The 27744-nt window shown below is 59.1% G+C and overlaps 1 protein-coding gene across 4 annotated transcripts in view; it reads left to right on the top strand.

The window, feature by feature from the left end:
• sipa1l3 (signal-induced proliferation-associated 1 like 3) overlaps nucleotides 1-27744 on the top strand; it is a 46634-nt gene that overhangs the window by 8261 nt on the left and 10629 nt on the right. Inside the window, exons 1-12 of one of the 4 annotated variants that reach the window (XM_088911582.1) lie at nucleotides 8328-8416; nucleotides 8876-8951; nucleotides 14567-16127; nucleotides 16762-16892; nucleotides 17465-17653; nucleotides 17914-18088; nucleotides 18796-18899; nucleotides 19170-19327; nucleotides 20672-21248; nucleotides 21367-21641; nucleotides 26724-26960; nucleotides 27229-27375. In XM_088911582.1, the coding sequence (XP_088767708.1) occupies nucleotides 14774-16127; nucleotides 16762-16892; nucleotides 17465-17653; nucleotides 17914-18088; nucleotides 18796-18899; nucleotides 19170-19327; nucleotides 20672-21248; nucleotides 21367-21641; nucleotides 26724-26960; nucleotides 27229-27375 (3347 nt within the window). In that variant the 5' untranslated portion in view covers nucleotides 8328-8416; nucleotides 8876-8951; nucleotides 14567-14773. Of the gene's footprint in view, nucleotides 1-8327; nucleotides 8417-8875; nucleotides 8952-14563; nucleotides 16128-16761; nucleotides 16893-17464; nucleotides 17654-17913; nucleotides 18089-18795; nucleotides 18900-19169; nucleotides 19328-20671; nucleotides 21249-21366; nucleotides 21642-26723; nucleotides 26961-27228; nucleotides 27376-27744 lie in introns of those variants that run through there. The other 3 variants (XM_088911580.1, XM_088911581.1, XM_088911583.1) reach the window with 3 other exon arrangements.

The raw sequence follows: 27744 nt of genomic DNA, 5'->3' as shown, positions 1-27744 counted from the left end.
GCGGGGAAGGCATTCCTCCTGGTCCTTTCCTGGACGGGGCGGACGTGTTTCTGTTGCAGTGGAAGGGAGCAGAGAGCCTTGTCCGTCCTGCGGTCATGTTAATAATAAAAAACTTTTTTTTATATAGCGCCTTTAAAGGTGGCTTCTCAAAGCGCTTTACAGAATGACAACAACATGAATAAAAAGAATACACAAGATAAAACACAATTACAATACACAGAGGAGACCGTGGATGGTGGTAGTAAGAAAAGCAGAGGGGTGAAGAGTGGAACCAGTTCAGTAAAGGCTCTTCTGAAGAAGAGGGTTTTGAGTCTGGATTTGAAGGAGTTTAGAGAAGGTGACTCTCTGATATCCTTGGCAGAGAGTTCCAGAGCTTGGGGACATAACAGGAGAAGGCCCTGTCACCCATAGAGTGTAGACGGGCTTGGGGGACAGTGAGGAGACCAGAGTTAGAAGAGCGAAGGTTGCGAGGTGGGGAGTAGGGTGATAATACTTCAGACAGGTACTGAGGTGCCAAGCCATGCAGAGCCTTATAGGTGAGTCTTCAGTGTTGCTGGGCTCACCTTCTTGCTGAAGTTGCAGTTTCATTTGAACCGATGCTCCTTGGGCTCTCGCAGGCCCGAAGTGAACAGAGTTTGACTTCAGGTGAGTAAAGGGGCTGAACTGGTTGGATCGGATCAGTATTCAAATGTAGTTTTGACATGACATGAACGGGGACCTCTATTGAGTTCTAATCTGGTGTAGAGCACAGCAGTGCCTGCAGGGGGTTGTCAGGCTTGGACTGGGTTAGGGTTCGGATTGATGGCTTTTCTCGTATGGTGTAGTGCGAGGGGAGGGAGGGGGCAGTGTAGTTTCTGCAGAGTGTTGCTGTGTGAGAATGAGCTAGGCAGGTGTACCAGGAGCTCCGTGCTGTGGTCCTAGCTATGAAATCTGATGTGCGCTCCGTTCTCTGTGCTGTTCTGCCTTGTGTTCTTTGTGCAGAGAGCTCTGTCCTGTGAGCTCGGTGTTGTGGTTTGTTCTGTGCTCTGTGCAGTGTGCTGTGTGCTCTGGGCAGCATGCCGAGTGCCGGGAGCGACGCGCTGCGCTGCGTTGGCACGCCGAGCAGGTGTGCTGTGGGTGGCTGCCTGGCTCACGTCTGCCGACCGGCAGGTAAACACCAGCACTGGCCTCTGCACGCACTCACACTCACTCCCACGGCTGGCCAGCGGCGACGGTGCTGTGAGATGGGACACTGCTCTCCAGTGGGGGGGGTCTCTGTCCCTGAGCTGGGGTTGGCGTCGGTGTGCTGAGCCCCCACTCTGCAGCTCCAGGAACACTTGTGGGGAAACTGAAGGAGACTGTGAGCTGGAGGAGTTGAGTTCAGTTTCGTTTCTCCCCGGTTTTGAGGCTCACAAAACCAGAAAAGGACCCTAATCGGATTCTTAAGGCGTGTGTGAGACGTGTGGGAGCTTTTCATGTTTTCTGTTTGACCAGAAAGTGAAGGGGGCATCTGTTAAAAGATCTCCGAGGGCACAGGGACAGAGTGTCCTTTCGACATTAAAGTGAAATCCTGCGTGCCGTGTTTGAGTCCTGGTTGCTCGTGTGGCAGGGATGGCTCGGATGCCAGGGCAGTAGCTGGCGTTGCTCTACTGATGCCCGGCCGGGTCGGGTCGGGTCAGGCCTCTGGGCTTCACCCGCGTGTGAGGTCTTGGAAACACCTTGTCCCCAATCCTCCTGAGTCGGGATCTTCTGGAGTGTCTCCTGACGGAGTGTTTCAGCCATGGAAGAGCAGAGGGCGGAACTGGGCTTTGATTTTGTCTTGTGTTGTCTTTCGGGTTTCGTCCTCGCACGCTTGTCTGCTGCGATCCAGCTGTATCCCTGCTCTTGTGCCAGTGTTTATGGGTTCACTTGGCGTTCCTCCTCCTGGAGGAAATTGCCCCTTATCCCCCGTCCCCCGCCCAGGGGCTACAGAGCGCGCGGGGCTGACGGCGCCGGTCTCTTCGCGGACCTGTGCGGTGACTCATGATCCTGGGGGTGCCTGAACCCGCGCCCCGGTGTCTGTCCAGCTGGAATCCGGCCGCTGTCGGTTGTTTTCATTTAATTGGACGAAGGCCTTCCCCAGACGTGGGCCCATCCCAAACGCTTCCCGTTAGGCCCCGCCGGCAGGCGGGCGCGTTCGGGCTGCATCGGCCCGTGTGGAGGCCGGCACCCTGCGCCGTCCCGAGGGGCTTCTCTCGGCGGGCGCAGGGAAGGCGGTGAGGTGGACCCCTCCGACCCACGGGCGCACGTCGCGCACGGAATGGGAGGGCTTCCTTCTCGGGGAGTGCTGCCATGATGTGTGCTGCTCCAGCAGCTCTGAAGCTGCAGCCTCCCTGCTCTCCTCTCCAGGGAGGATGTGTCTGAATCCAAACCACAGAGGGCCGGACTTCTCCTCTGCTGCGCTCTTCTCCTGCGTTTGGAAAGTGTTTCGTCGGAGAAGGAGGTTTGCGCTTGGAGGGCAGGGCGCGCTGGTCGAGGCTCCTCTCTGTGTCTAGCCTGGCCGCTTCCTGGTGGGGCCGCGCGCCCCGTCTCTCTCTCGGCCCCCAGCTGGGAAGGGGGGCGCGGCAGCCGGGGTCGCTGGCGCGCCGAGGGGCTCGGCAGCTCCGCTCCGCCGTCTCGGCCCGGAGTTGCCGACTCAGGCAAATCTGCGCGCTGTGGCAGAGTCCCGAGCGAGCCTCAAAGCCACAGGAAGACCGCAGGAGGAGCTCGCCCGGCACACAAATGACAGCAGCACATTCTTCTTGTGGAAGCTGTGGCTTCCTGTCTCTCTGGGCTGGACAGGCGCAGCGCTGGAGCGGCAGCAGAGAGCGGTCTGAGAGGGCTGTGTGTTTCAGCTTTTTCCAGTGCCCCCTTCCTTTTCTCTGCAGCACAATGCGCCGCGCATTTATTTTTAAACCGCATTCTTCGTGGTGCAGGCGTCCCGGAGGGGGCTGGGAACAAGGCCTGGGAGCCAGCGAGCGGAGCAGACTCCGGCGGGGAGCTGGGGCTCGCGAGAACGGGAGAGGCCGTTCCAAGTCTGCGCTGGAGAAGACCCTGCAGTTCTGTCCTTTTCCGAAGTTAATCGGGATGGAGCGGCGCTGAGCGCTCCGGCCCTCCTCTGGATGATCAGCCGGCAGATGTTTCGGGGACGCAGCTGTTTCCTGTGATTGTTGTCTCCAGACGCAGTTGAACGATTTTGTCCTGTGTGGACAGGCTGTGATCAGGGCAGACTGAAGGAAGGGGCGATTCCTCTAGATACATTCCCCGTTCTCTAACCTCCTAAAGCCACAGGCCCCTCTCCCAGCTGGCCGTGCCCAGTGGCCTGCAGGACACTTCTGTGTTCTGCCACCTGTGCTGCCCTGTTCCTTCTGTGGGAAGCTGTCCCCTCACGCGATGGCCAGGGAATGGGGCGGGAGGAGTTCATGTGTGTGACGAGCCTCGCTGTGCGTGAGTGAGCCCGTCCGAGGGGCAGGGCGCAGTGGGCCCTCATCCCAGGGATGAATTGCAGCCTGTAGCCCTCCATACACAAGCCGCGCACGTGTACTTTGACCTTGTCGGTGAGCGTGCCCAGTGACCAGAGGGCGAGGCAGATGGGAAACTGCTGTCTGTCTCCAGTACAGGCCCCAGCGAGGAACTCAGTGGGCAGAAACTCCGCCGTGTCTATACTGGGCTCGTGCACAAGCAGGGACTTCCACGGATGCTGCAGGGAGGTTTTTGCAGAGATTCCTCTCAGGAAGAGTCATGTGTCACTATGGTCTCTTTTCCTTTAGCTTTTATTTCTCGTTCCTTGGGGCCGGCTGGCCGCAGGGCCCTCAAGCCCCTTGGGGAGCGATCGAAGAGCGTGGGGGCTGCCGCTAGCAGCTCTGCGGCAGTGCGCGCCCCCATTCCCCTGCCAGAGGTCCCCGATTACAGCACCTCACTTCCCAGCGAGCCGCGCAGCCCAGCCCCTGAGTGGCTCCAGATCACGTTTCCCCGGGACAAAGGCAGGGTATGAAGAGAGGCTTATATTCCCAGAGCTCCCTGCAGTTAGAAGTGGTTTTCTTGTAGCTGGTTATGCCAGCCAAGTCTCTGCACTGGGGGGGGAGAGGGGGGACGGAGGAGGGGGGGTGAGAGATAGTGGTGCTGTGTTTCCCAGAGAAAGAGTATTCTTTGGGGGTGGATCCTTGCTTTTTTGGAAAGAATCCCGTTTTTTTTCCCTTGTGGACTCCTGTCTGTAGAATCACCTGTGTTCAGCCTTTGTTCACTCCACCTGCATGCCGATATCTGAGTGCTCCCTCCTCATCTCCCCTGTGCCCACCTTTCTCCTCGTGCTGCCAGGCTGGCTGGGGTTCGCCTGCCAGGCTCCCTCTGTCTCGCCGGCGTGGCGTGTCGAATCGGACTGGAGCGTCCGGGAGAGGTGCGCTTCTGTAGGGTGGCTCCGTGCTGCAGGCCGTCCGCGTTCCTTAGTTCTGATGAGCTGGCCTGGTGTCTGATGCCCCCTGCTGGCTCATCGGACAGCGGTGGGGGGTGTGTGTGTGACTGTAGCGGGGGCGCGGGGCGCAGGGTGAGCCCTCTACCAGAGAGCCGGTTTTCAATGGTGCCATTGAGGAGGCAGAGAGCCGGGCAGGAGCCGGAGCCTGTGAGTCCCCTTTGTTCTGCAGGGAGTTTCTTTCAGCCCCACCCCCAGCACTCCTGCGGATCGTTCCCATGGTGCCCCTGTGTGTGCGCGCGCGAGTGCCGCTCGGGGAGGGCCTGGCGGCTTTGTCCCCACAGAGCCCCTGCTGTTGTGGTGGAAGCTTGGCGGAGTCTGTGTCACCGTGAGCCTGGTATTCCAGCGAAGGGGCTTTGCTGCACGTGACCAGCCGGTACCCTGGGATCCTTATTGCTGTGAACGTTCAGTAAGTTTGATCAGTTCAGGGAGTTAGGAGTAGCGGTATTTGAGGTCACCCCTAATGTGAGGCTACAGCTGATGATAGCAGGCTGTGGTGGAGCCCTGAATTGTGCACAGGAATCTAGCTAGTGCTTTGTATAAACTCAGTGTTACTTCCTTTGGTTTCAGTACTACACTCTTAACTAAATACCCCAGCATTGTGTGGCTACACAATAGTCTGAGCAGACTGTGCAGCTCGTGAGCTAGGTGTCTTGAACACGAAGTCCGTTAATGTCTCCTTTCCAGTATTTTACTACACCTCCTCTTTCGGGGTAGTCTGCTAACTGCATGGGTTTCCTAAGTGTGCCAGAGTCACCATCACAGACGTCGGCCAGAAAGAGCTGTTGTCCTGATCTCTGATGGTGCTGCAGCAATCGGATCAATTCCTAGATCAGGAATCCACCTTTCATGAAAGATTTCACTGGGCGCCTTCGCGTTCTGCAAAACTATTGTTGAACCTGTTATATTGGAAGTTCTGGTTGGACAGTATGTGTCCCAGCTGTTGGTGGCATGACAAGGAAAAGGCAGATCCTGTTTAACTTTCTCAGCTTGTGTGGACTGTCCCCAGAGATGAATACCATACAGAAACTCTTTCGGTTTCACTGTAATGAATCTCTCCTGTACTTCTTGTGTAGCAGAGTGTCAGGCTGATCTTTTTGAGCACAGGTCAGCCGTTCCCAGTTTTCCAATTGCTGGGTAAAACTCTGGTTTAATGTTTTGTGCCTCCTACACGATGTTCGCTTATAGTTTATAAATACGATTTTGTGTTTCTTTGGGTCCTGGTGGAAAATATCATCTGGTCCTGGTGATGTATGGATTTGAAGATCTGTAATTTCCCATTAGGCCAAATTTCCCCCTGTCCTTTACCCCTCATGGCCTCCTAATAACCCCCCTCTCTGAACTGGCTTCATCACTCTGCTCTCCTCCCCACTGAGAGCTGGTGTGTGGGGAGAGGACTGGAGCATCATCCAGGTGGGGCTGCACACTGGTGGGGGTGGAGGGGATCCCCATTACCTGTAAAGCGCTTTGAGTGGAGTGTCTAGAAAAGTGCTATATAAGTGTAAGCAATAGTTTCTTTGTCAGCCTTAGGCAGTTCTAAAATAAGTTTTTTCTTGCTAGGAATTTTAGGATCTTGTTTTTCTGTTGTGATAGTGACACAGCTTGAACCGTTTAGCACTAGTGTGGAGCTCTGCGCCGCGGTGTCCTCTGTCTGGATTTGAGAGAAGTGTTGGTACTCTTGAATTTCCACTGTCCTCTGCTGCTTCCATGTCTGAATTTCCTCATTCTGCCCCCCCCGCCCAAATTGTGTCAGATTTCTGCCCCCTGGCCTCTCTCGCTGTGGAAGGTGGAGCATTTGACTGCACACGAGGGGGGGGGGGGGGTTGGGCTTCACGCTGATCCCCTCTTTACAGGGCGTCAGAGGGAGCAGTGCTGCATGGGACAGCCCTAGGGGGCGCTAGGGAGGGCTGTGTGCCCCGGGGCAGTCTGGGGGTGGCAGCAGTGGCTGTGTGAGCAGGAAGTTTGGAGCGGAGCTCCGTCAGGGCTGCGTTCGTAAGTGCCTCGTTATGTTGCCCAACCGGTTCGTCAGCAAACAGTGACCAGGTCCTTTTTCTCTTTTGTAATCGGCTCACAATGCAGGGGGGCCTGTTTGAACAACGTGCCTTTGTGAGGGAAAACTCTGAGTTCCCACGTTCGCTGCAGGACAGCCTGGCTGGGGGGCGCTCTGGAGTCTGACACGCCCCCCTCCCTGGCTTTCACAGCTCCTCTGCAGGAGATACTCTGGTCTTTCTGCCCTGACGACTAATGAACGTGACACACAGGCCCTCCGGCAGAAGCAGCAGCAGCACAGCGGTGCAGGGCATCAGTGAAAGACCACAAGGACAGGATACCGCTGATAGTAATACTTCCTGATAGTATCGCTGATAGTACACTTGTACAGCTCTTTTCTGGACACTCCACTCAAAGTGCTTTTTAGGGATCCCCTCCATCACCCCCAGCGCGCAGCCCCACCTGGATGATGCTCCAGTCCTCTCCCCACACACCAGCTCTCAGTGGGGAGGAGAGCAGAGGGATGAAGCCAGTTCAGAGATGGGGGTTATTAGGAGGCCATGACTTGTAAAGGCCAGGGGGAGATTTGGCCAGGACACTGGGGTAACACCCCTAATCTTTTATAGAAACGCCCTGGGGTTTTTTATGACCACACAGAGTCAGGACCTCGGTTTTGTGTCTCATCCGCCTTTTTACAGTCTAGTGTCCCCGTCACTATACTGGGGCATGAGGACCCACACAGACTGCAGGGTGAGCGCCCCCTACTGATCCCACTAACACCTCTTCTAGCAGCGATCTTAGTTTTTCCCAGGAGGTCTCCCATCCAGGTACTGGCCAGGCTCACGCCTGCTGAGCTCCAGTGGGCTGCCAGCTGTGAGTGGGGTGATAGGGCTGTATGCGATGGCCCTTCAGGCAGGCCCGAGCCTCCTCCCTTCCCACATCAGAGTCCTGCTGACGCCTCTGTCAGCCCTGGCACTCACCCCCCAAGTCCCCCTGGCCAGGACACTTCCACTCCTGTCCTCCACTCCCTGCCACGCTGGCCTGACTCCCAGCCCCGTGGGTGGGGTCGATGAGCTACCGCCAACCGGCCGGACAGGAGTGGCCGATCGCTCTGTTCTCCGGGACCTGTGAGCGTGCGGGGGCGCGCCCCTTGGCGATCGCCCGCGGGTTTGGCGGCGCGATCCCGCTGTTGCTGTTGGCGGAGAGAAGCCGCCTGCGGGAGCGCCGTGTTTTTCTTGCGGCTTTGTTCCCTGCTGCTGATCCGGCTCGTCCGAGGACAAAGGGCTGCGGTCTCTCTTGTGGGGTTGCTCCACGTCGCCCTGGGCGGCCGGAGACAGGTGGAATGCAGTCTCTGTCGGGCGTGTCTGTTTGCAGCCCTGTTTGTACGTGGGCAGCCAGGTCAAACATGCGGCATCACTGGGAGAGAGAGCTGAGGGGGGCCGGCTCGGCTCCAGGCAGATTCTGTTGAGTAGACTGCCAAGGGCTCACCCAGAGCCTGCGCCAGCCTGCTGGGGTCTGCGGTGGACACCCCGGGGGTCCTGATGAAGGCGTACCTGCATCGTGCTCTTGGTCCCTCTACCGCTAACCTGGGCCGGTGACTGTGTGTCGGGACAGGGCTGTGTGTCTGTGTGTGTGCCGGTGTGTGCACACTGTGACAGGGTGCTGGGAAGTCCACCAACAGTTCTCCGCACAGGAGTAGGATTCGAACCTGGGGCAACAGGGTTAACAGTTCCTAAAGGTAGAATTGATCAGGTTTATTTCATTAATGTTTTTTTTTCCCACAAACAGTCCCAAGAGAAACCCAGCTGAGGGAGAGGGAGAGGGTTTTTAATGGGGCGGGAGGGGGTTACTAAGTTAAGACGGAGAGCTCTGGCAGGGAGGGGGGGCGTGTCTCATCACAACAGCAGGTTTCTTCCACCCTGCCCTGGGCATCTCGCTGGCATCAGGAGGAGAGAGTCCAAGGTGTGTCTGCTAATTCAGCTTCATTTGCATAATTAACCCACCTGTACTGTTTGTCTCAGTAATTAAAGAGCTGCTCAAGAAGGGAGGGAGCTATGAGGTCACCTTTGCCCCCACGGTGTAACTGAGTCGTATTGAGACACGGAGCTGATGTGTGTAAGAGTGTACGAGCGTACAAAACTGGCCACGTCCTAAAAACCCCATTCCCAAGAAAATCCCTGTCGTTTCCCCAAATTCCCCTCCCCTCCCTCCGGAGCATGCTTTCAGAATTCGGTCACGCCAGCAAGCCGGCGATTTCTCACCGATGGCCCTCCCGCTGGCTGAGCTTCCCGGGAATCGGCGGATCTCGGGGTGGGGGGGCAGGTTCTGCGCGAGACGAGCGGGGCGGGGGAGGAGGAGAGAACCGCTTGGCCGGGGCAGACCGAGGCGAAAGCTCACGGGTCCCGTGTGTGCCTTTCTCAGGGCGCGGAGGAGACGCTGCGAGTCCAGGACGCAGGCAGAGGAAGGACACGGCTCTCTGCTGCTGCTGACCAGAAGGGTAAGATACCAGAGCTTATTCTGTGCTGCGTTCCCCTCTATTGTGGGTGGCCAACTGGTGTGGTGTGGTTCACCTGGTCTGTGTCCCAAATTACTCCGAAAGAGAACAATGAGCAGAGAGAGTCTCTGGCTCTGGTCGTCTTTCTCAGAGGAACCCCGATGTGTCTTAAGGCGTAGGTCATCTGATACTTTTGTTCTGTTGAAATCAAGTACCTGTTGCAAAGCTGCTGGGCCTGTGCCCTTTCTGAGGCTCAGTTCTATTTGGGACCTGTGACAGTGGTGCTACTGTTAAGTGTTAATAACTTTTATTTATGTCTTATCTGAACAGTAGAGGTGTTCTTGACTTGCAGGTGGAGAAGCAAGAAATGACTGAGCCATTTCAACTCCAGGGGGATCCTGAATTGAATGAAACAGTCCTCAGCTTGAGCTTTAGCCAGAGCCCCAGGGTTTGGCGAGATCACTGTCTGAAGCAACACACTGGCTTATTCTGCAGCTTCAACCTCAGAGTGATGCATTATACCTCTGTGCCCCCCCCCCCCCCCGCGTCACAGTCGGGGGGCATCATCTGGGCACACTGGTATTAACAAAGCAGACACGATGGAAAACGGTGTTTTCTCGCCCAGATGCGTCAGCTTCAATGCTTGTGCCTGGCAGTGGATGTCCGTTTTAGGTGCTGCTGTCTCCTCCGGTGCCGTAGCGGTGCATGGGAGAGCAGCTCTGAGCCTCTGCTCCTGTTTGCGGGATTTCGCAGGATCCACACGAGAGTGGAGCTGTTTGCCCCGATCCGTCACTCAGCCTGTTCCTGTGACCCGTCTCGTCCGTGCCGTCACGGTGGGGACTGCGCCACGATGCTGCTCTCGCGCGCTCGTCTGTGCAGGGGCGTGCTGGGGCCACCGGCGGCACACCCGCCCTCCCCAGACGGCAGGGTGGAGCCCGCACACCTCAAACACCAGACACACGAGTCCGCAGAGCTGCATGCGAGAGACATGCGTGTAGCTGCAGTCTGGGTTCTGTAACCCGCTGGGGAGGCCGCGGAGTCAGAGCCAGGCTTGTTTTCGAAGCGCAGCGAAAGAGGCTGTAATGTGAAATGGATTCTAAACAAAAGCGACGCTTTCTCACTTTTTAGGTGAAAAGAGAAGCTTTCACAGTGAATCCACGCCAATATGTTGGCCTACGTGAGAGATGGATAGCTGTTGATTTAAGATGCGGTAGCAGAGGCAGTTTTAAATTCGTTAAAGTGCGTGGGTGTTCGGATTTCAAACCCTGCGGAGATGAGGGTCTGGTAGACGAGGCTGATCCAGAGAGACACGGTGGCTCGGCTCTTTCCTTCGCTGTTGGGCGGTTGTGTGATTCTGTCTGCGCTGTCAGCTCCTGCCTGTCAGCTCGGAGTGCACTTGCTTCTGGCTGTCGACTGGAACTCTGTGCCAGCGCTGTGCCTCGTTGCTCCCGCACGCATGCTGTGGCTGTACTCCGGCTCTGAGGACTTGACAGACATTAACGGGGTGATGCTCGTGTCCGAGTTCCCGAATATCGCAGAGTTGGCACGCGGCAGACAGGTTACAGTTACACAAGACACATGAGTTGTACACATGACCTCCCTGCTTCTCTCTAGCTTGTTAGCAACTTTTTGAAAGCCTTCACATCTCATCAGATCTTCCCCATCCTGCTGATGGCTGACTGAGCACCCTGTGGCAACAGCCTGTGCCCCCTCCCGTGTTCTGGGCTCAGCTGGTATAGCCTGGCTGTCTGTAGGAGCTGGTGCCCGCCAGCATTATTTCGCCTGATGACAGAGGCATCAGTTAAAAAAAACAAAAAATAATGCGTTAGCAGCCTTGCTGTTAGACAGCACTTGTTCTCAATTTTAAGCCTCTTTTGTGATGCTTATAAAAAATATGTTTTGGAATAATGGTTGAAATAATGAAATGTCACAGCCTGCCTTACATAAACAAGCAGCCTGGACTTCATTTCAGGCGTGACAATCTGGCACAAAATGGAGCAGGCACAAACACCTACTGTGTCATGTGCTCTGACAGACTGGGGGCAGGTTTGCTTTCCAGTTTTGCCCTGCTCCTCGGTAGAGCTGCAAAACAAGCAGAGACACACTTCCCAGCCTGCTGTCTCTTCAGGTGACACATTTCCTCATATTGCGTGCACAGTGCGGATATGTGCCCTGGAAAACATTTTTTATGCTTTAAATCTTATTAGGTCCCCAGTAGCAAACAAAATGGTTGTGATCAATTGTGTAAACCACAGCAGCCTGGCAGCCTGGAGGATGGGGCAATCTGATCCTGACCACAGACGCTCTGTTAATTCGGGTGTCTGTGCTGGACAAAACACAGATAATAATAATAATAATAATAATAATGATAATTGCTTACACTTATATAGCGCTTTTCTGGACACTCCACTCAAAGCACTTTACAGGTAATGGGGATCCCCTCCACCACCACCAATGTGCAGCCCCACCTGGATGATGCGACGGCAGCCATAGTGCGCCAGAACGCTCACCACACATCAGCTATCAGTGGGGAGGAGAGCAGAGTAATGTGGCCAATTAATAGAGGGGGATTATTAGGAGGCCATAATTGGTAAGGGCCAATAGGAAATTTTGGCCAGGACACCGGGGTTACACCCCTACTCTTTTCTAGAAACGCCCTGGGATTTTTAATGACCACAGAGAGTCAGGACCTCGGTTTTACAGATACGCTCATGGGAGCATTAAGGTGTCAAAGTGTGTAAAGGGTAAGAGAAAGTACCATCGGTCAGCATTTTTTTTTTCCTTTGGCACAGAAGTATAGACTACACTGTACTGCTGTGTGCTGCGCAGTGATAGACTGCGCTGTACTGCTGTGTGCTGCGCAGTGATAGACTGTACTGTACTGCTGTGTGCTGCGCAGTGATTGACTGTACTGCTGTGTGCTGCGCAGTGATAGACTGCGCTGTACTGCTGTGTGCTGCGCAGTGATAGACTACACTGTACTGCTGTGTGCTGCGCAGTGATAGACTGCGCTGTACTGCTGTGTGCTGCGTAGTGATAGACTGTACTGCTGTGTGCTGCGCAGTGATAGACTGCGCTGTACTGCTGTGTGCTGCGTAGTGATAGACTGTACTGCTGTGTGCTGCGCAGTGATTGACTGCGCTGTACTGCTGTGTGCTGCGCAGTGATAGACTGCGCTGTACTGCTGTGTGCTGCGCAGTGATTGACTGCACTGTACTGCTGTGTGCTGCGCAGTGATAGACTGCACTGTACTGCTGTGTGCTGCGCAGTGATTGACTGTACTGCTGTGTGCTGCGCAGTGATAGACTGCACTGTACTGCTGTGTGCTGCGCAGTGATAGACTGTACTGTACTGCTGTGTGCTGCGCAGTGATTGACTGTACTGCTGTGTGCTGCGCAGTGATTGACTGTACTGCTGTGTGCTGCGCAGTGATAGACTACACTGTACTGCTGTGTGCTGCGCAGTGATTGACTGTACTGCTGTGTGCTGCGCAGTGATAGACTACACTGTGCTGCTGTGTGCTGCGCAGTGATAGACTGTACTGTACTGCTGTGTGCTGCGCAGTGATTGACTGTACTGCTGTGTGCTGCGCAGTGATAGACTGTACTGCTGTGTGCTGCGTAGTGATTGACTGTACTGCTGTGTGCTGCGCAGTGATAGACTGCGCTGTACTGCTGTGTGCTGCGTAGTGATAGACTGTACTGCTGTGTGCTGCGTAGTGATAGACTGTACTGCTGTGTGCTGCGCAGTGATTGACTGCGCTGTACTGCTGTGTGCTGCGCAGTGATAGACTGCGCTGTACTGCTGTGTGCTGCGCATTGATTGACTGCACTGTACTGCTGTGTGCTGCGCAGTGATAGACTACACTGTACTGCTGTGTGCTGCGCAGTGATTGACTGTACTGCTGTGTGCTGCGCAGTGATAGACTACACTGTGCTGCTGTGTGCTGCGCAGTGATAGACTGTACTGTACTGCTGTGTGCTGCGCAGTGATAGACTGTACTGTACTGCTGTGTGCTGCGCAGTGATAGACTACACTGTACTGCTGTGTGCTGTGCAGTGATAGACTATACTGCTGTTTGCTGTGCAGTGATAGACTACTGCTGTGTGCTGCACAGTGATAGACTGTACTGTACTGCTGTGTGCTGCGCAGTGATTGACTGTACTGCTGTGTGCTGCGCAGTGATAGACTGTACTGTACTGCTGTGTGCTGCGCAGTGATAGACTGTACTGCTGTGTGCTGCACAGTGATAGACTACACTGTACTGCTGTGTGCTGCACAGTGATAGACTGTACTGTACTGCTGTGTGCTGTGCAGTGATAGACTGTACTGTACTGCTGTGTGCTGCGCAGTGATAGACTGTACTGTACTGCTGTGTGCTGTGCAGTGATAGACTACACTGTACTGCTGTGTGCTGCGCAGTGATTGACTGTACTGTACTGCTGTGTGCTGCGCAGTGATTGACTGTACTGCTGTGTGCTGCGCAGTGATAGACTGTACTGTACTGCTGTGTGCTGCGCAGTGATTGACTGTACTGCTGTGTGCTGCGCAGTGATTGACTGTACTGTACTGCTGTGTGCTGCGCAGTGATTGACTGTACTGCTGTGTGCTGCGCAGTGATTGACTGTACTGTACTGCTGTGTGCTGCGCAGTGATAGACTGTACTGCTGTGTGCTGCGCAGTGATAGACTGTACTGCTGTGTGCTGCGCAGTGATTGACTGTACTGTACTGCTGTGTGCTGCGCAGTGATTGACTGTACTGCTGTGTGCTGCGCAGTGATAGACTGTACTGCTGTGTGCTGCGCAGTGATAGACTACACTGTACTGCTGTGTGCTGCGCAGTGAAAGGCCTGTCTCTGCCCTGACGGTCTGCCCGCTGGGTGTCTCAGATCTGGGGACTGAGTGCCAGCTGTCTGCTAGGCTCTGTGTGTTTTTGTCAGGATCCCAACAGTCTCCTTGCCTCCATTTGATTCTTTCATTTTTTCCACCACCATTGAAGCTGAAACTGAACATGTCAGGACATTCCTCCCAGTGCTCCAAGAGCCTACTGACAATTTTGTGCTTGTCCTGCTCTGCCTGCCCTGTCTGCCCCGTCTGCTTGCCCTGTTTGTCTCTCTGCTTGTCCTGTCTGCCCTGCCTGCTCTGCCTGCTCTCTCTCGGGGCTGCCCTGGAAGTTTCTTAAAAAAACAGCCCCTGAACCACTGGGAATACCGAGAAGGGGATTAAGGAGAGAAAACAGCAGAGCAGGGGGAAATAAGGACAAGAGGCAGAAGGGCGGAAAAGCCACAGTTGCACAGAGGCGAGTCTCGCAGGAAAGGGGGTTCTGCAGTTGCAGTCAGAGAGGGGTTTTCGCCCCATGCCCTCGGGGTGCGAGGGAGAGAGGCTGGGGGTTTGTGCTTGACGCTGGGTGGAAATGGAGTTCCCCCGCAGCCCGGCCCGCTGAGGCCCCTGCTGTCTCGCTGTCTGCTTGCCTTCTCCTGCCTGAGCTCAGTCAGAGCCAGAGGACGCTGGGTAACTCGGAAGGGTGAGCACACGGCTGACAGCAGGAGTATGTGTGGGGTTCAGCTCACTGGGCCCCCGTGCAGCTCGTAACCCTGCCGCTCTCTCGTTCCCAGCAGGAGGGCAGACGGAGACGCCAAGGCGCTGCGTGGCTGAGGAGGAGAGAGGGGCCCGCCACGAGCATGCTGGTGGGGTGCAGTAGGAAGAGGCTCTGAGCACAACGCCACCCCCCCCCACCCCGCACCCTCCAGCTCGTCTTCCAGCTGCCAGAACCGGACAGAGATGCGCGCCCCGTTCCTGGCACCGGCCCGGCCACCGCGCGGACTATGACCAGCTACCGAGTGTCTCACCATGAGCTTGCCATGGACGCGGGGGGTCCCGGGTGCTGCTCCCCGCCCGGCGCCCCCCCTGCCGCTCCGTTCCGGCTCTCCAACGGCACGGCGGCCCCCCACGACCCCCCCCGCCTCTCGGGCCCCCCGCCGGCGGTGCCCAAGATGGGCGTCCGGGCCCGCATCGCCGACTGGCCCCCCCGGAGGGACCCCTCGCGGGAGTCCCTTCTGTCGCGGGATTGCCCCCCGGAGAACGGGCCGGCGTGCCGGGGCCCAGGCGCCCGGGCGGTGCTGGCCAGGCTGCCCCGGCGGCGATCCAAGGACGTGGAGTTCCACGACGGGGTGCCCCGGTCGCCCGCCGGCCGCGGCTTCGCCCCCCTGCGCTACCGCAGCAGCAGCGAGGTCACGCTGAGCGAGCACGACGGCGAGCCGCCGGAGGCCCGGCTGCAGGGGGGCGCGCTCTTCCGCGAGTACGGCAGCACCTCCTCCATCGACGTGCAGGGCGTCCCCGACAAGAGCTTCTTCGACATGCTCAACGAGTTCCGCCAGGAGCTGCCGGACCAGCGCAGCGCCGCGCCCGAGCAGCTGGGGGACCTCCTGCGGGCGGACGGCAAGCCCCAGCCCCCCGGCGCCCCGCTGGGCCTCTCCCGGGGGCCGGAGCGGGCGCGCAAGAAGAGCGGGGGCCACGACTCCTCCTCCTCCTCCTCCTCCATCTTCCGCAAGCTGAGGAGCAGCAGCCGGGGCGAGATGGACAGCCTGGGCAGCAGGGGGCCGGGGCCGGAGCCCGAGGAGGGGCGGCCCCCCGAGCCCGGCAAGCCCTGGCTGTGCCCGCGGAGCTTCGCCCACTACGACGTGCAGAGCCTGCTGTTCGACCTGCACGAGGCTGCTGCCAACCGCGCCTCCGTGGCGCAGCGCCGGAACACGGCCACGGGCGCCTCCGCCGCCTCCGCCGTGCCCCTGGCGGCCTCCCGGGCGGCGGCGCTGGGCGGGCTGGAGCCGGGCTTCGCCAGCACGGAGGAGCTGAGCTGCAAGGACAACCTGGAGCCCGACCCGGGCGACAGCACCAGCAACCAGCTGCTGCTCAGCTGCCCGCACTTCCGCAACGAGGTGGGGGGCGAGGGCGAGCGCAGCGTCAGCTTCCAGAAGTCCTCGGGCGCCGGCGCGGGAGAGGGTGGGGCCGCCGCGGGCTTCCTCGAGCCGGCCCCCCACCCGCGCTGCACCAACGCCAGCGTCTCGGTGCTGGAGGTGCCCGCCGAGCAGCAGAGCACCCGCCTGGAGCGACTCCAGCACTACAGCATCGAGCACGTCGACATGGGAGCCCTCTACTACCAGAGCTGGTTCCACGGCAAAGGTAAGGCCAGTGTGGGCTCTGCTCCCCGCGGTGTGGAGCGGGCGGGCGAGGTGGCACTCTGGAGGATCTGCAGCCTGGGCTTCCTCGCCAGCAGTCTTCTCCCAGCTGGGCGCGTGGCGTTGTGGAGCCAGGAAGCAGCAGCCTGAGCTGGCAGGGGCGCCAGGTGACAGGGAGCTGGCGGGGCGAGGCCTGTCCGGGTGCCCGGGCGATAACCGGAGGGCAAAGTCCGGGCCCTGACCAGCTGCTGGTGTGGGCGGGCGCAGTGGCTCGCAGGGCGTCAGTCCTGGGCTCTCCTCTCAGCTCGGCCGGAAGGACTTCCATATAGTCACTGGCTCCCTTGTTTATCTCTGATGTCACAGCCGATAGGCGACAGTGGAAGCATTGCACAGCGCAGGTGTGGGTGATACTCTGGCGCTGCCAGCGGGCTGAGTAACCCAACCCAGGGTATCTGAGTTACAGATTAAGAGAGTGTGTGATCAGCCACGCCTGCTGCAGTACAGTACGCTGATAGATGAACTAATTCATAGTGTTTGTGAGATGCACCACCTGACAACAGCACATAGTTTGGAAAAGCTCTGTTCCTTTTTTCTGGGACTGTGTGGTCCTCACCATGGCCATCTCCCTCCCTCCCTAGAGCACTCAAACTACTTTGGGACGGACGAGAAGCTGGGGCCCGTGGCGGTGAGCATCCGCAGGGAGAAGCTGGAGGATACCAAAGATTTGAAGGACCAGTACCAGTATCGCATCATCTTCCGGACCAGTGAGGTAACCTGGCAACCGCCTCTGTGTACCGCCGCCCCTTTTCCCCGAGCCGGCGAATCAGAGGAGGAGAAGGTTTGCTGATTGATCACAGCAGGTTTCCCAGGGTTGCACCCCGAAGAGGCGCGAAGGCTGAAAGCCTTCACTGCGCGCGGCGAGGAGACGAAGGCAGCAGGAGTTTGAAGGGGGGGTGCATGTTGTTTGAGCTGGGGACTCCCGGGGCCAGCTCTCTAGCCCTGTCCTGTCTCGGCAGGACAGCCGTCCCCGAAACAAAGAGATTTCTGCAGTCGCAGTGCAAAGGCCAGACATGAAGCCCGGAGCAGTAGTCAGCCAGCTGTTTGCAAGGGTTGGGAGGTCTTTGCAGTGGCTCTGTTTTATGCTTAGTGTTGTGCCTCTAGCTGTGTTGTTTCACACGGTAGAGGGCTCTGTCCCAAGGCTTGATTTTCTGGTTCTTCATCCTCCTGATCTTCGCACTGTAGCTTTCCTTTCATCAGGAGGATGAGCCTGATCCAGCCTGGTGAGCTGATGCGCTGGAGAGCTCACCTGGAGTGGTGTCTCCCTTTTCCTGTTTTGTTCAGCTGGTGACCCTGCGAGGCTCCATCCTGGAAGACACCATCCCCTCCACCACCAAGCACGGCACGGTGCGCGGGCTGCCCCTCAAGGACGTGCTGGAGTACGTGGTGCCCGAGCTCAACGCCCACTGCCTGCGGCTGGCGCTCAGCACCGCCAAGGTCACCGAGCAGCTCATCAAGCTGGACGAGCAGGGGGTGAGTGCCCGCCGTGCCCTCTGTGCCCGCAGCACCGGGTCAGATTCTACACAAGAAACTCCAGATGAGGCGGCCAGTGGGTCAGACTTGCCTGGTGTGGTCACTAACCTCTGGAGTTTTGAAATGAGGATTGGTGCCTTGTTGCAGACACCCACCACTCTTAATGCATTGAAGCGGAACGATGAGTGATGCCGTCTTTGTGTGCACCGGGGTGCGGTCAGTGGAATTGATCCTCGCTTCTGACTTTGTTGTGGTTGCAGCTGAGCAAGAAGCACAAGGTGGGCATCCTGCTGTGCCGGGCGGCCCAGAGCACCGAGGAGGAGATGTACAACAACGAGGAGGCCACCCCGGCCTTCCAGACCTTTCTCTCGCTGCTGGGGGACCGCGTCTGCCTCAAGGGCTTCAGCAAGTACGCAGCCCAGCTGGACACAAAGAGTAAGGGAGCCCCTGGCCCTGCTCCTGGCCCTGCTCCTGCCTCTGCTCCTGCCTCTGCCACTACCCCCGCCCCTGGCTGTCTTCCTCTCAGCCCGGAGTCCTGCCGGACTGCTGCCCACTCTCGCTGTCTGCGCTGTGGTCAGGTCGAGCACGCAGCCCCGCCGCATTAAAACAATGACCCTCCCTCCCAAAAACCCGTGCAATGGAGCTGTCCGATCCCCCAGCAGCACTCCCACAGCTTGCTTGGTTGTTGTTACGAGCCTTCTTTGTGCCCGCCTTTGACGGGCCCTGTGTAACGCACCAGGCCAGACCGAGCGAGTGTGCTAGTGTCTGCTCCGTTTTGTGCTTGGTGTTGTGTCAATGCGGCTGGACCAGGTGCTCCTGACCCCCTTACACCCTGCCTTCTCCCTTGCTGCTTGAGATGTAATAGCGTGTGTGCATCGTATGCCATATGTTGTAATGCACTATCAATGGAAATAATTGAAAGTGATATATACTGTAGGCCTGTGCAACATTACACCTCAGACGAGCAGAGTTCACACCCTCATTCTGAGAAAATGGTATCCACCAATTCATGAACTTTTTATAATAGTTTGTGAGACAGCAGTTGTCTGCTGTCTGCCGTGGATGGAGGAGGTGAATCAGGATGCAGGGTGTGGAGACTGTCCGCTGTGCAAGGGTGACCTGTGTGTGTGCTCTCTCTGCAGCGGACTCCACCGGCACCCACTCGCTCTACACCTGCTACCAGGACTACGAGGTCATGTTCCACGTGTCCACCATGCTCCCCTACATGCCCAACAACCCGCAGCAGGTGAGGCCCCAGGGCGGCTCTGTAACACGGGTTTGAGCTGGGCTTAAATAATAAGTAATAAGTAGGATAAGTAATAGTGAGAATAGTAATAAGTAAGAATAAGTCATCCTTACCACCACCACTGTGCAGCCCCACCTGGATGATGCAACGCCAGCCAGAGTGCGCCAGTACACTGCCCACACACCAGCTATCAGTGGGGATTTTGATTTCCCAAAACTCGGTGGCGGCCCACTTCTGTAGTAACGAGCGTCGCTCCCCCCCCTCCCGCAGCTGCTGCGCAAGAGGCACATCGGAAACGACATCGTGACGATCGTCTTCCAGGAGCCGGGGGCGCTGCCCTTCACGCCCCAGAACATCCGCTCCCACTTCCAGCACGTCTTCATCATCGTGCGCGTGCACAACCCCGGCACCGAGGGCGTCTGCTACAGGTAGGCGGGGCGCGGGGGTCACTGCGGGCGGGCAGGGCGGGGCGCGGGGGTCACTGCGGGGGGGCAGGGTGGGGTGCGAGGGGGTCAACGCGGGCGGGCAGGGCAGGGAGCAGGGGTCATCGCGGGCAGCCAGGGCGGGGTGTGAGGGGGTCACCGCGGGCAGGGCAGGGAGCAGGGTGGGGAGCGAGGGGGTCACCGCGGGCGGGCAGGGCGGGGAGCAGGGCGGGGTGTGAGGGGGTCACCGCAGGCGGGCAGGGCGGGGATCAGGGCGGGGAGCGAGGGGGTCACTGTGGGCGGGCAGGGCGGGGTGTGAGGGGGTCACCGCGGGCAGGCAGGGCAGGGAGCAGGGGTCATCGTGGGCGGGCAGGGCGGGGTGTGAGGGGGTCACCGCGGGCAGGCAGGGCAGGGAGCGAGGGGGTCACTGCGGGCGGGCAGGGCAGGGAGCAGGGCAGGGAGCAGGGCGGGGAGCAGGGTGGGGAGCGAGGGGGTCGCCGTGGGCGGGCAGGGCAGGGAGCAGGGCGGGGAGCAGGGTGGGGAGCGAGGGGGTCGCCGTGGGCGGGCAGGGCAGGGAGCAGGGCAGGGAGCAGGGCGGGGAGCAGGGTGGGGAGCGAGGGGGTCGCCGTGGGCGAGCAGGGCGGGGAGCAGGGCGGGGAGCGAGGGGGTCGCCGTGGGCGGGCAGGGCAGGGAGCAGGGCAGGGAGCAGGGCAGGGAGCAGGGCGGGGAGCAGGGTGGGGAGCGAGGGGGTCGCCGTGGGCGGGCAGGGCAGGGAGCAGGGTGGGGAGCGAGGGGGTCGCCGTGGGCGGGCAGGGCAGGGAGCAGGGCGGGGAGCGAGGGGGTCGCCGTGGGCGGGCAGGGCAGGGAGCAGGGCGGGGAGCAGGGTGGGGAGCGAGGGGGTCGCCGTGGGCGGGCAGGGCAGGGAGCAGGGCAGGGAGCAGGGCGGGGAGCAGGGTGGGGAGCGAGGGGGTCGCCGTGGGCGAGCAGGGCGGGGAGCAGGGCGGGGAGCGAGGGGGTCGCCGTGGGCGGGCAGGGCAGGGAGCAGGGCAGGGAGCAGGGCAGGGAGCAGGGCGGGGAGCAGGGTGGGGAGCGAGGGGGTCGCCGTGGGCGGGCAGGGCAGGGAGCAGGGCGGGGAGCGAGGGGGTCGCCGTGGGCGGGCAGGGCAGGGAGCAGGGCAGGGAGCAGGGCGGGGAGCGAGGGGGTCGCCGTGGGCGGGCAGGGCAGGGAGCAGGGCAGGGAGCAGGGCGGGGAGCGAGGGGGTCACCGCGGGCGGGCAGGGCGGTGCGGGAGGGGGGCTGGGGTTCCTCCCGCGCCGGTCCAGGTGGCTGACGGCTCCCGTTGTCTCCGCAGCGTGGCGGTGACGCGGATGAAGGACGTGCCCCCCTTCGGGCCCCCCATCCCGTGCGGGGTGACCTTCCGCAACTCGGAGGCCTTCCGCGACTTCCTGCTGGCCAAGGTGATCAACGCGGAGAACGCGGCGCACAAGTCGGACAAGTTCCACACCATGGCCACCCGCACGCGGCAGGAGTACCTGAAGGACCTGGCGGAGAACTGCGTCACCGGCACGCCCCTCGACTCGGCCGGCAAGTTCAACCTCATGTCGCTGGCCTCCAAGAAGCGGGAGAGGGCGCGGGCACGGGAGGGGGCGGAGCTGGGCAGCGCGGGGGCCGTGGGCTGGCGGGCGGCCGCGCAGGACTTCGGCCGGGCGGGCGAGATCGACTGCGTGCTGGCCGTCTCCAACGAGTTCGTGGTGCTGGTGGACCGCGCCACCAAGGAGGTGGTCTTCAACTGCTTCTGCGCCGACGTCATCGGCTGGACGCCCGACCGGCTGGCCCTCAAGATCTTCTACGGGCGTGGGGACCACGTCTCCGTCCGGGTGCCCGAGGACCGCGCCCAGGACATCCGCGAGGTGGTGCAGAGGCTCAAGGTGAGGAGCGGCCCGCCAGTCCCCGCCGGCAGGGGCTTCCGGCCCCTGGATCGACTCCTCTCTCTCGCTCCACCGCGCGGCGCTGCCCGTTTCTCAGCCCCGACCCCGTCCCCCCCAGGTGCTGACCGTGGGCTGCGAGACGGTGGACATGACCCTGCGCCGGAACGGCCTGGGCCAGCTGGGCTTCCACGTCAAGTTCGACGGCACGGTGGCCGAGGTGGAGGAGTACGGCTTCGCCTGGCAGGCCGGGCTGCGGCAGGGCAGCCGGCTGGTGGAGATCTGCAAGGTCGCCGTGGTGACGCTGTCCCACGACCAGATGATCGACCTCCTGCGCACCTCGGTGACGGTCAAGGTGGTCATCATCCCTCCCTACGACGAGGGCGGCCCCCGCAGGTTTGTCTGCGTTGCCTATACAGGCTCGATCGTGCAGCATCCCGTAATGGGCGCGTTTTCCTAAAATCCGCAGGGGCACCCCTGCGCTCTGACTGGCTCTCCTGTGGTCTGCTGTTGATTTTTTCTGAGCGGATGTCTGTGTCCGTATTTGCCGGTCTCCAGCTAGAAGAACGGACAGGGTTTTTCCGAGTAGGAAGTACAGCTTCAGTGGGAAGCGTCCCGTTTCAAGAAGATCCGAAAGAACAAGAGGAGGCTGCTTGGCTCCTCTGGCCTGGTTGGTGGTTTAGTGTGTGAGTGAATCTAGAAGGTTGTCCAGCAGTTTCTCAAAAGAGCCCTGAGTTTGGGCCTCCACCAAGGCAAGTTGGCCTGTGTCCAGACACCCAACTCTCTTTGTGTAAAGAAGCATTTCCTCTTCTTCTTCCTAAAGGGATTCTCTTTTCGTTTTCAGTTGTGACTCTGTGCCCTTGTTTCACTTCTCGGGTTGAACTAGTCCTGTGGTCTGCCTCTTCTAGCGTTGTTGGGGTGTGATGAGGGCTAACAGCGGGTGACAGCGTGTGAACGATCCATCAATTTGACTGGCTGTTCGGCAGGACTGTGCTGGGGAAATGTTGTGGGCTGGGGCAGGCAGCGATCTGTCTCGTGCATTGCCTGGGATTCCTCCTGTTGTGGCCAGCCACTGTGTCCTGTGGACGTGTGGCCCACAGAGTGATCTTCGGCAGTGGGAAACTTGCGCAGACTCCTGGTTCGCCCGCTGCGATACCCCTGCCGGTTGCTGAATGATTCCAAGTTTGTGACTGTGCGTGCCCGATATTTGACGTGAAGGGTGCGATTCTTTCTAAGAGCCTGCAGCTTGAGAGGTTCTGACGCCAGCACAGTGCGAGCCGGGCCTCGTCAACCTGTCAGGTCCAGAGAGCCTGCGGACCTGTCCCAGTCAGTCCCCAGGACATCAGCATGTCACTGGGGAGAGCTGCGCCTCTGCCCTGTCAGACACGTCTCCGCAGAGCTCGGAGGGGCTGAGGCCAGACCCAAGGCTGCAGGATCTGTCTGCTCCCACCTGCTCCAGGTGCAGCCATGAGCTGAAACCGCTGAGACACTGTGTCTCCACTGCCGAGGGGCTCCTGGTGAATGAGCCGAGGGGAGGGGAGGGCTGGGAGCATGTCTCAGAGGGCTGTAGGTAATAACGAGCAGACATGAGCCGACTCATTCACGCACACACCCACTAGAACACACACACACTCACACTCATTCTCTCACACACTCACTCTCACACTCATCATCTAACACACTCTTCCACGCACACACACTCACACTCATTCTCTCAAACACTCACCATCTCACAGCTGATCTCTTGCACACACATTCTCACACTCACTCATCATCTTACACACTCTCGCACTTTTTCACACACACACACACACACACACACACACACACACACAGGCTCCCAGCACGAGCATGTGATTGCAGGCTGAGCAGTTGGGAAGTGGTTTTTAATTAGACACTTGCCTGTTTTTTTTCTTTCTTTTTCGCGATGCGAAAGTGTGCCAGAGCAGATTGCCGGAGATCGGGCCGGGAGGAGAAAAGAAGCCATGAAGAAGAGATTAATGAGACGCTCCTGCTTTCCGCGAGCTCGCTGTGTGTGAGACGGGGGTGGGAGGCCGCTGGCGGGGGGGTGGCGGACCCCCGGCCGCTGTGCTCTGTGCCTCCCCGCGCTATCCTCACCGGAGACATGTCTGAACTCTTCCGAGGTGTGGGCTCTGTGGGTGGGTTGTCAGATCTCCCCCTCTCTCTCTCTCCAGCTGGAGAAGGAGGAGGAGGAGGGAGTGCGCCTGGCTGCTTAGCACAGAAAGCTGCGTCTCCTTCTGACGTTTGCCGGCAGAGGAATGGGGGGAGAGCAGGAGCACTCCTGCCTGAGCTGTGTTTCTGCGTCCCCAGATCCCGGTGCAGCCTGCGCGGGGCTGAAGCGTTGCGCGCTGGATCGGTTTGCGGCGTGGGGGGGGGGGGAGCCTGCGTGACCGTGCCCAGCTGCTATAAAAGCCGCGCGCTGTGCCGGAGGGCGGGCAGCGCCTCTCTCCTCTTCGTCAGCGGCAGGTTTGTGTCTCCTCTCGCCCGCTGTCTGTGCGTGATGTTCTCCGCGGTGCGCGCAGGGCCTCCCGCTGCTGCGGGGTGTGAGGAGAGCAGCCTTCGAATCTCTGAATTCAGGATCCGGGCCGGCTTGTTTTCCTGGCGTCGGCTGCTTTTAACCCTTTGGGCTCGGCAGGCGAGCGCAGGAGGGGCTCCCGCTGGAGCTGGCTGTTCTCCGAGCCGCAGGGTCTGGGATGCGCTTGCAGGAGGGACCGAGGTTCGGCTGGTCTCGGGGTTCCAGTGACACCCCACTGCAGACTGTGGTGAACACAGCCAGGGGTCAGGGCCGGTAGAGAAGGCGTAGAGGGATGGTGCGGGTGTGCCCGCTTGCTCAGTATTGACAGTGGTGCCCTGCTGTCCCCGTGCTTGTTGAGCGGGAGGGGGTTCAGGCTGGAGTTTTACTGCTTTTTATCTTGAGGAGGAGGGCAGGGAGGCAGCCCTCTCTCTGGCGTTTCCCAGGCTGTCTTCAGATCGGCAGGGAAAGCCGTCCAGCAGCCCGGTTAACGAGCCTGGCACAGTACCGCTTTAAGGCCAGGCCCCTGCTTTGGGCAGAACCGGGCAGTCCTGCACAGTACTGGTCACCTTTCGCTCTTCAATCCTGGCGGAGCCCCTCTCCGGCCCGACAGCCTGTCCTGGGCCACGGGACCATTTTTTCAGCCCGGCTCTTTTCATTCCGGATGGCCCGAAAGAAACCCGTGTCTCCACCTGACCGGGTTTCTTTCAGTCCGCAGCCCAGTAAAGTGGCAGACCTGTCCTTGAGGTATGGCGCTGCGTATAGCTGGAGATTTCGCCTATTTTATGATGTAAACTGGATGTTTTACAAGTTACTGTTGTTGTTGTGGTTTGAAATGCACCCATCAACACTGAGTCTTTCTAGTTCCTGGAATGTGAAAATAGCCTTGCAGTTCCCCTTTGATAGACCCCAGCTTTGCTCCCACTACTGGTCTCTGCGCCTTTTGCCTAGCGAGGACTTTAAAACAAGTGGGAGCTGTTGCTGTTTTCTTTCACAGATGCGTCGCGAGAAATTGTTTCAGCTTGTCGCGCTGTCTTTGGGTCCCTGTGGTTTGATGTTGAAAGGGGCCTGGTTTAACTGAGCGGGCACCGGGCTGCAGGAGGTGGAGGAGGTGAAAGCTGCCTGCTTTCCGTCTGTGCTGCAGAGCTGGTGTGACTGGAGGCCGGAGAACCCTACTGCACTGTTAACACCGGCCGCAGGGGAGCTCCGCTGGGAAACAAGGACGCAAGAGGAAGTCGCAGTTTTGCTTTCCGAGCCGCCTCTTTGGACAGAGAGGCAGGGGTGTGTGGGATAGGCTAATTCACTGGGGCAGGATGGGATTGGGAGGGGTCGATGTCGGTGACCTCCTCTTGTCTTCGCCTTTTACCTCCCGTTTTCCACCAGCGCTGCTGTGAGGGTGAGTGAGGGAGACTGGGGACATGCGTGTGGGCTTCCCCCCTCATTGCCGGATTGCCTCTGAGGTTGCTGTCGAGTCCTGGAGAGCAGAGCTCGATCCAGGCGACCTCTGCCCCAGTCTAAGCCCACCGGTTTAAGCATGTGTGTTTTTATTCAGACACAGCTCCCCCTGCAACAAACTGAGTGCAGTTGTCCTTAACCGTAATTTTTCAAGAGCAGAGATTTATAACCTTCGCTCCCATTGGGCTTTGTGAAATTGAACGCACTCCCCCACAGTTCTTGATACTGCAGTCTTGACTGCCCTGCTTCTCCGCTGGCCCGTGGGAGCAGGATGATATTTTAAGCCTTCAGAGGGCTGTCGTACGGCGCTCTAGATTTCCTCGCGGCTGCTCCCCAGCGAAGGCGGGAGGCTGATCTGCAGCGACAGCACGGCTCTCTGCTCGTTCCCGTCGTCCTTTGTCCCTAAAAAAAGCAAACCGCGCGCTGGCCTGCCTGACACGCATTGTTCTGCTCTCACGCAGGGCTTTGCGCCTTTCAAAGAGGGCTCCGTCAGCATCCTCTGCCTGGGTGTCTGAGCAAAGCCAGCCCTGGGGCAGCAGTAAAAGTGGCCTATCCAGCGCTAATCCCAGCGTGCTGGGTTATCTGATGCGGGTTTCGGCCTGAGGCGAGGCAGTCTGGGGGTGACAGTGTAGGGCTGATTACCAGGTGGGTCCCAGGTCACGTCCAGCTCCATCGGTTCAGGATCCAGTTGTCCTGTGAGGCGGGTGAAAGAGACAGGACTCTGGAACGCTTTGCGTGAGAGGGTTACGGTTTCCTGTGTTCCCCGCGAACAGAAGAGATGTTGAAAATGACGGGGTGCTCTTTGCCCCTCCGACACCTTGAAAAATCTGCTTTACTCTCTTTGAGATGCAGAACGAGGCCATCTGCCGTTCGGCAGCGGCAGCAGCGCTGCGTTCTGACCTCCGGATATCATTATTTAGCTCAATTAGGGCGTGAAATTGCTGTCTTAACTCTGCCACTCGGCTTTGTAGCTCCGCGGTTTGTTTTGGTGGATCAGAGTCTTGGAGTCGTCCTGCTGTGCTGTGTGTGTTTGGGGGGGGGGAGTGGGGCAGCAGGGAGGGCCGACGCATGGTGGGCCAAGCTTGCCAGCCCCCAGATGTTTGTGTTTCCTTGCCTGCTCCTCCGAGAGACTCCTGAGGTCAAAACCGATGTCTTTGGGAAAGAGAATAAGCTCTGAGAGTGCCAGGGAACAGACAGCGTTGGACGGATCGCCATCATGAATGTGAAAGAGCGAGAGAGGCGAAGTGTGTACTTGGCCAGGGGTAAAACGCTGGAGAGTGCTTTACAAGAATCTCCTGAGTTGTAGTTTCCACCCCGAATGGGTTTCGTGCTAGATGAAGTCGAGAGAGATGCGATGACTCTTCCGTTCGGGAACGGGAGCTCTGCTTCCTCTGTGTGCGAAGCTCGGGCGGGTCCCGAGCTGCCTGCGTGCCGCCCTGTCCCGTGCTGAGCCCGGGTCCGAGGGCTGACCTCTCCGTGTCCCTTGGCAGGGGCTGCACGGAGGAGTACGAAATGAAGACCATGGAGCAGAAGCCGGAGCCGGAGCCCGTGCCCGCCGGCTACAGGGCACCCTACAGAAGCCCCACCTGGAGGTGGGACAGCCCCCCAACCCACAGCGCCCCCCAGGGCCAGCGGTGGGCGTCTCCGGGCCTTCAGCCCCTGTCCCGCTCCCAGAAGGTGGTGGTGCCAGTTCCCTACAGAGAGCCGCAGCATGTGCCCAGCAAGCGGTAGGGGTCCTGTCCCGGGGGGGGCTTGTGATCTGCTCGCCTTTTCATTTGCTGCTGCAGGGGCAGAGCTATTACACAGCGCAGAAACAAGCCCCTTTTCGGGACGCGTTTTGTAATAGTTCTGCGCTCTGAGCTCTATAGGACTGTAGAACTAAGTGTTTTGCTTTGAAGCCAGTGAAACGTTTCTCAAGGTTTGGAAAGCAAAGGCTAAGCCAGACACTCCTCAGTAGACAGGGGCGCCGCTCTAATGACCCCCTCTCTCCCGCAGGCCGGTGAGCTTCCCGGAGAACCCCTACAGCATCTCTCCAGGAGGGGCTGAGCGGGCACTGCCCTACCGCAACTCCTCCGGCAGCTTCTCCACCCCCGGCTCGGGCCTGGGGGTGCCCTTCAGCCGCTACAAGCCCTCCCCCGACAGGTGGGCCCGCCACTCTCTCCGGGGACTGGGATCGGGGTGGGGGGCAGTGTCCAGGGCAGCCTAAACTCCGCTGTTGGAGGCCAGACTCCCATTGCACAGCGCCACCTGTTCCGTTTCGGGCTTCAGCAGCTGCCAGCTCCCGTTCAGACTGCACCGAGGAAGAAGCTGGTTAATTAATTGAATCCCCACAAACAAAAGCCTGCAGCTGGTAAAACCTGGACCGGCGCCTGACGGGCCGCTCTTTCCAGCCGCTCCTGCAGGTGTGGGGTGTTGGTCTCGTTTGACTGGATCGGCGTGCTCGTCTTCCTGGTCGAGGGAGACAAACAGGCAAGTCTGGGCAGCGGAGTTCTCCTCTGCATGCTTCGCCAG

Source organism: Atractosteus spatula, chromosome 3 (genome assembly GCF_055471065.1).
Source record: "Atractosteus spatula isolate fAtrSpa1 chromosome 3, fAtrSpa1.hap1, whole genome shotgun sequence".
Classification (NCBI taxonomy): domain Eukaryota; kingdom Metazoa; phylum Chordata; class Actinopteri; order Semionotiformes; family Lepisosteidae; genus Atractosteus; species Atractosteus spatula.
This window is presented reverse-complemented; position numbering and strand designations above follow the sequence as displayed.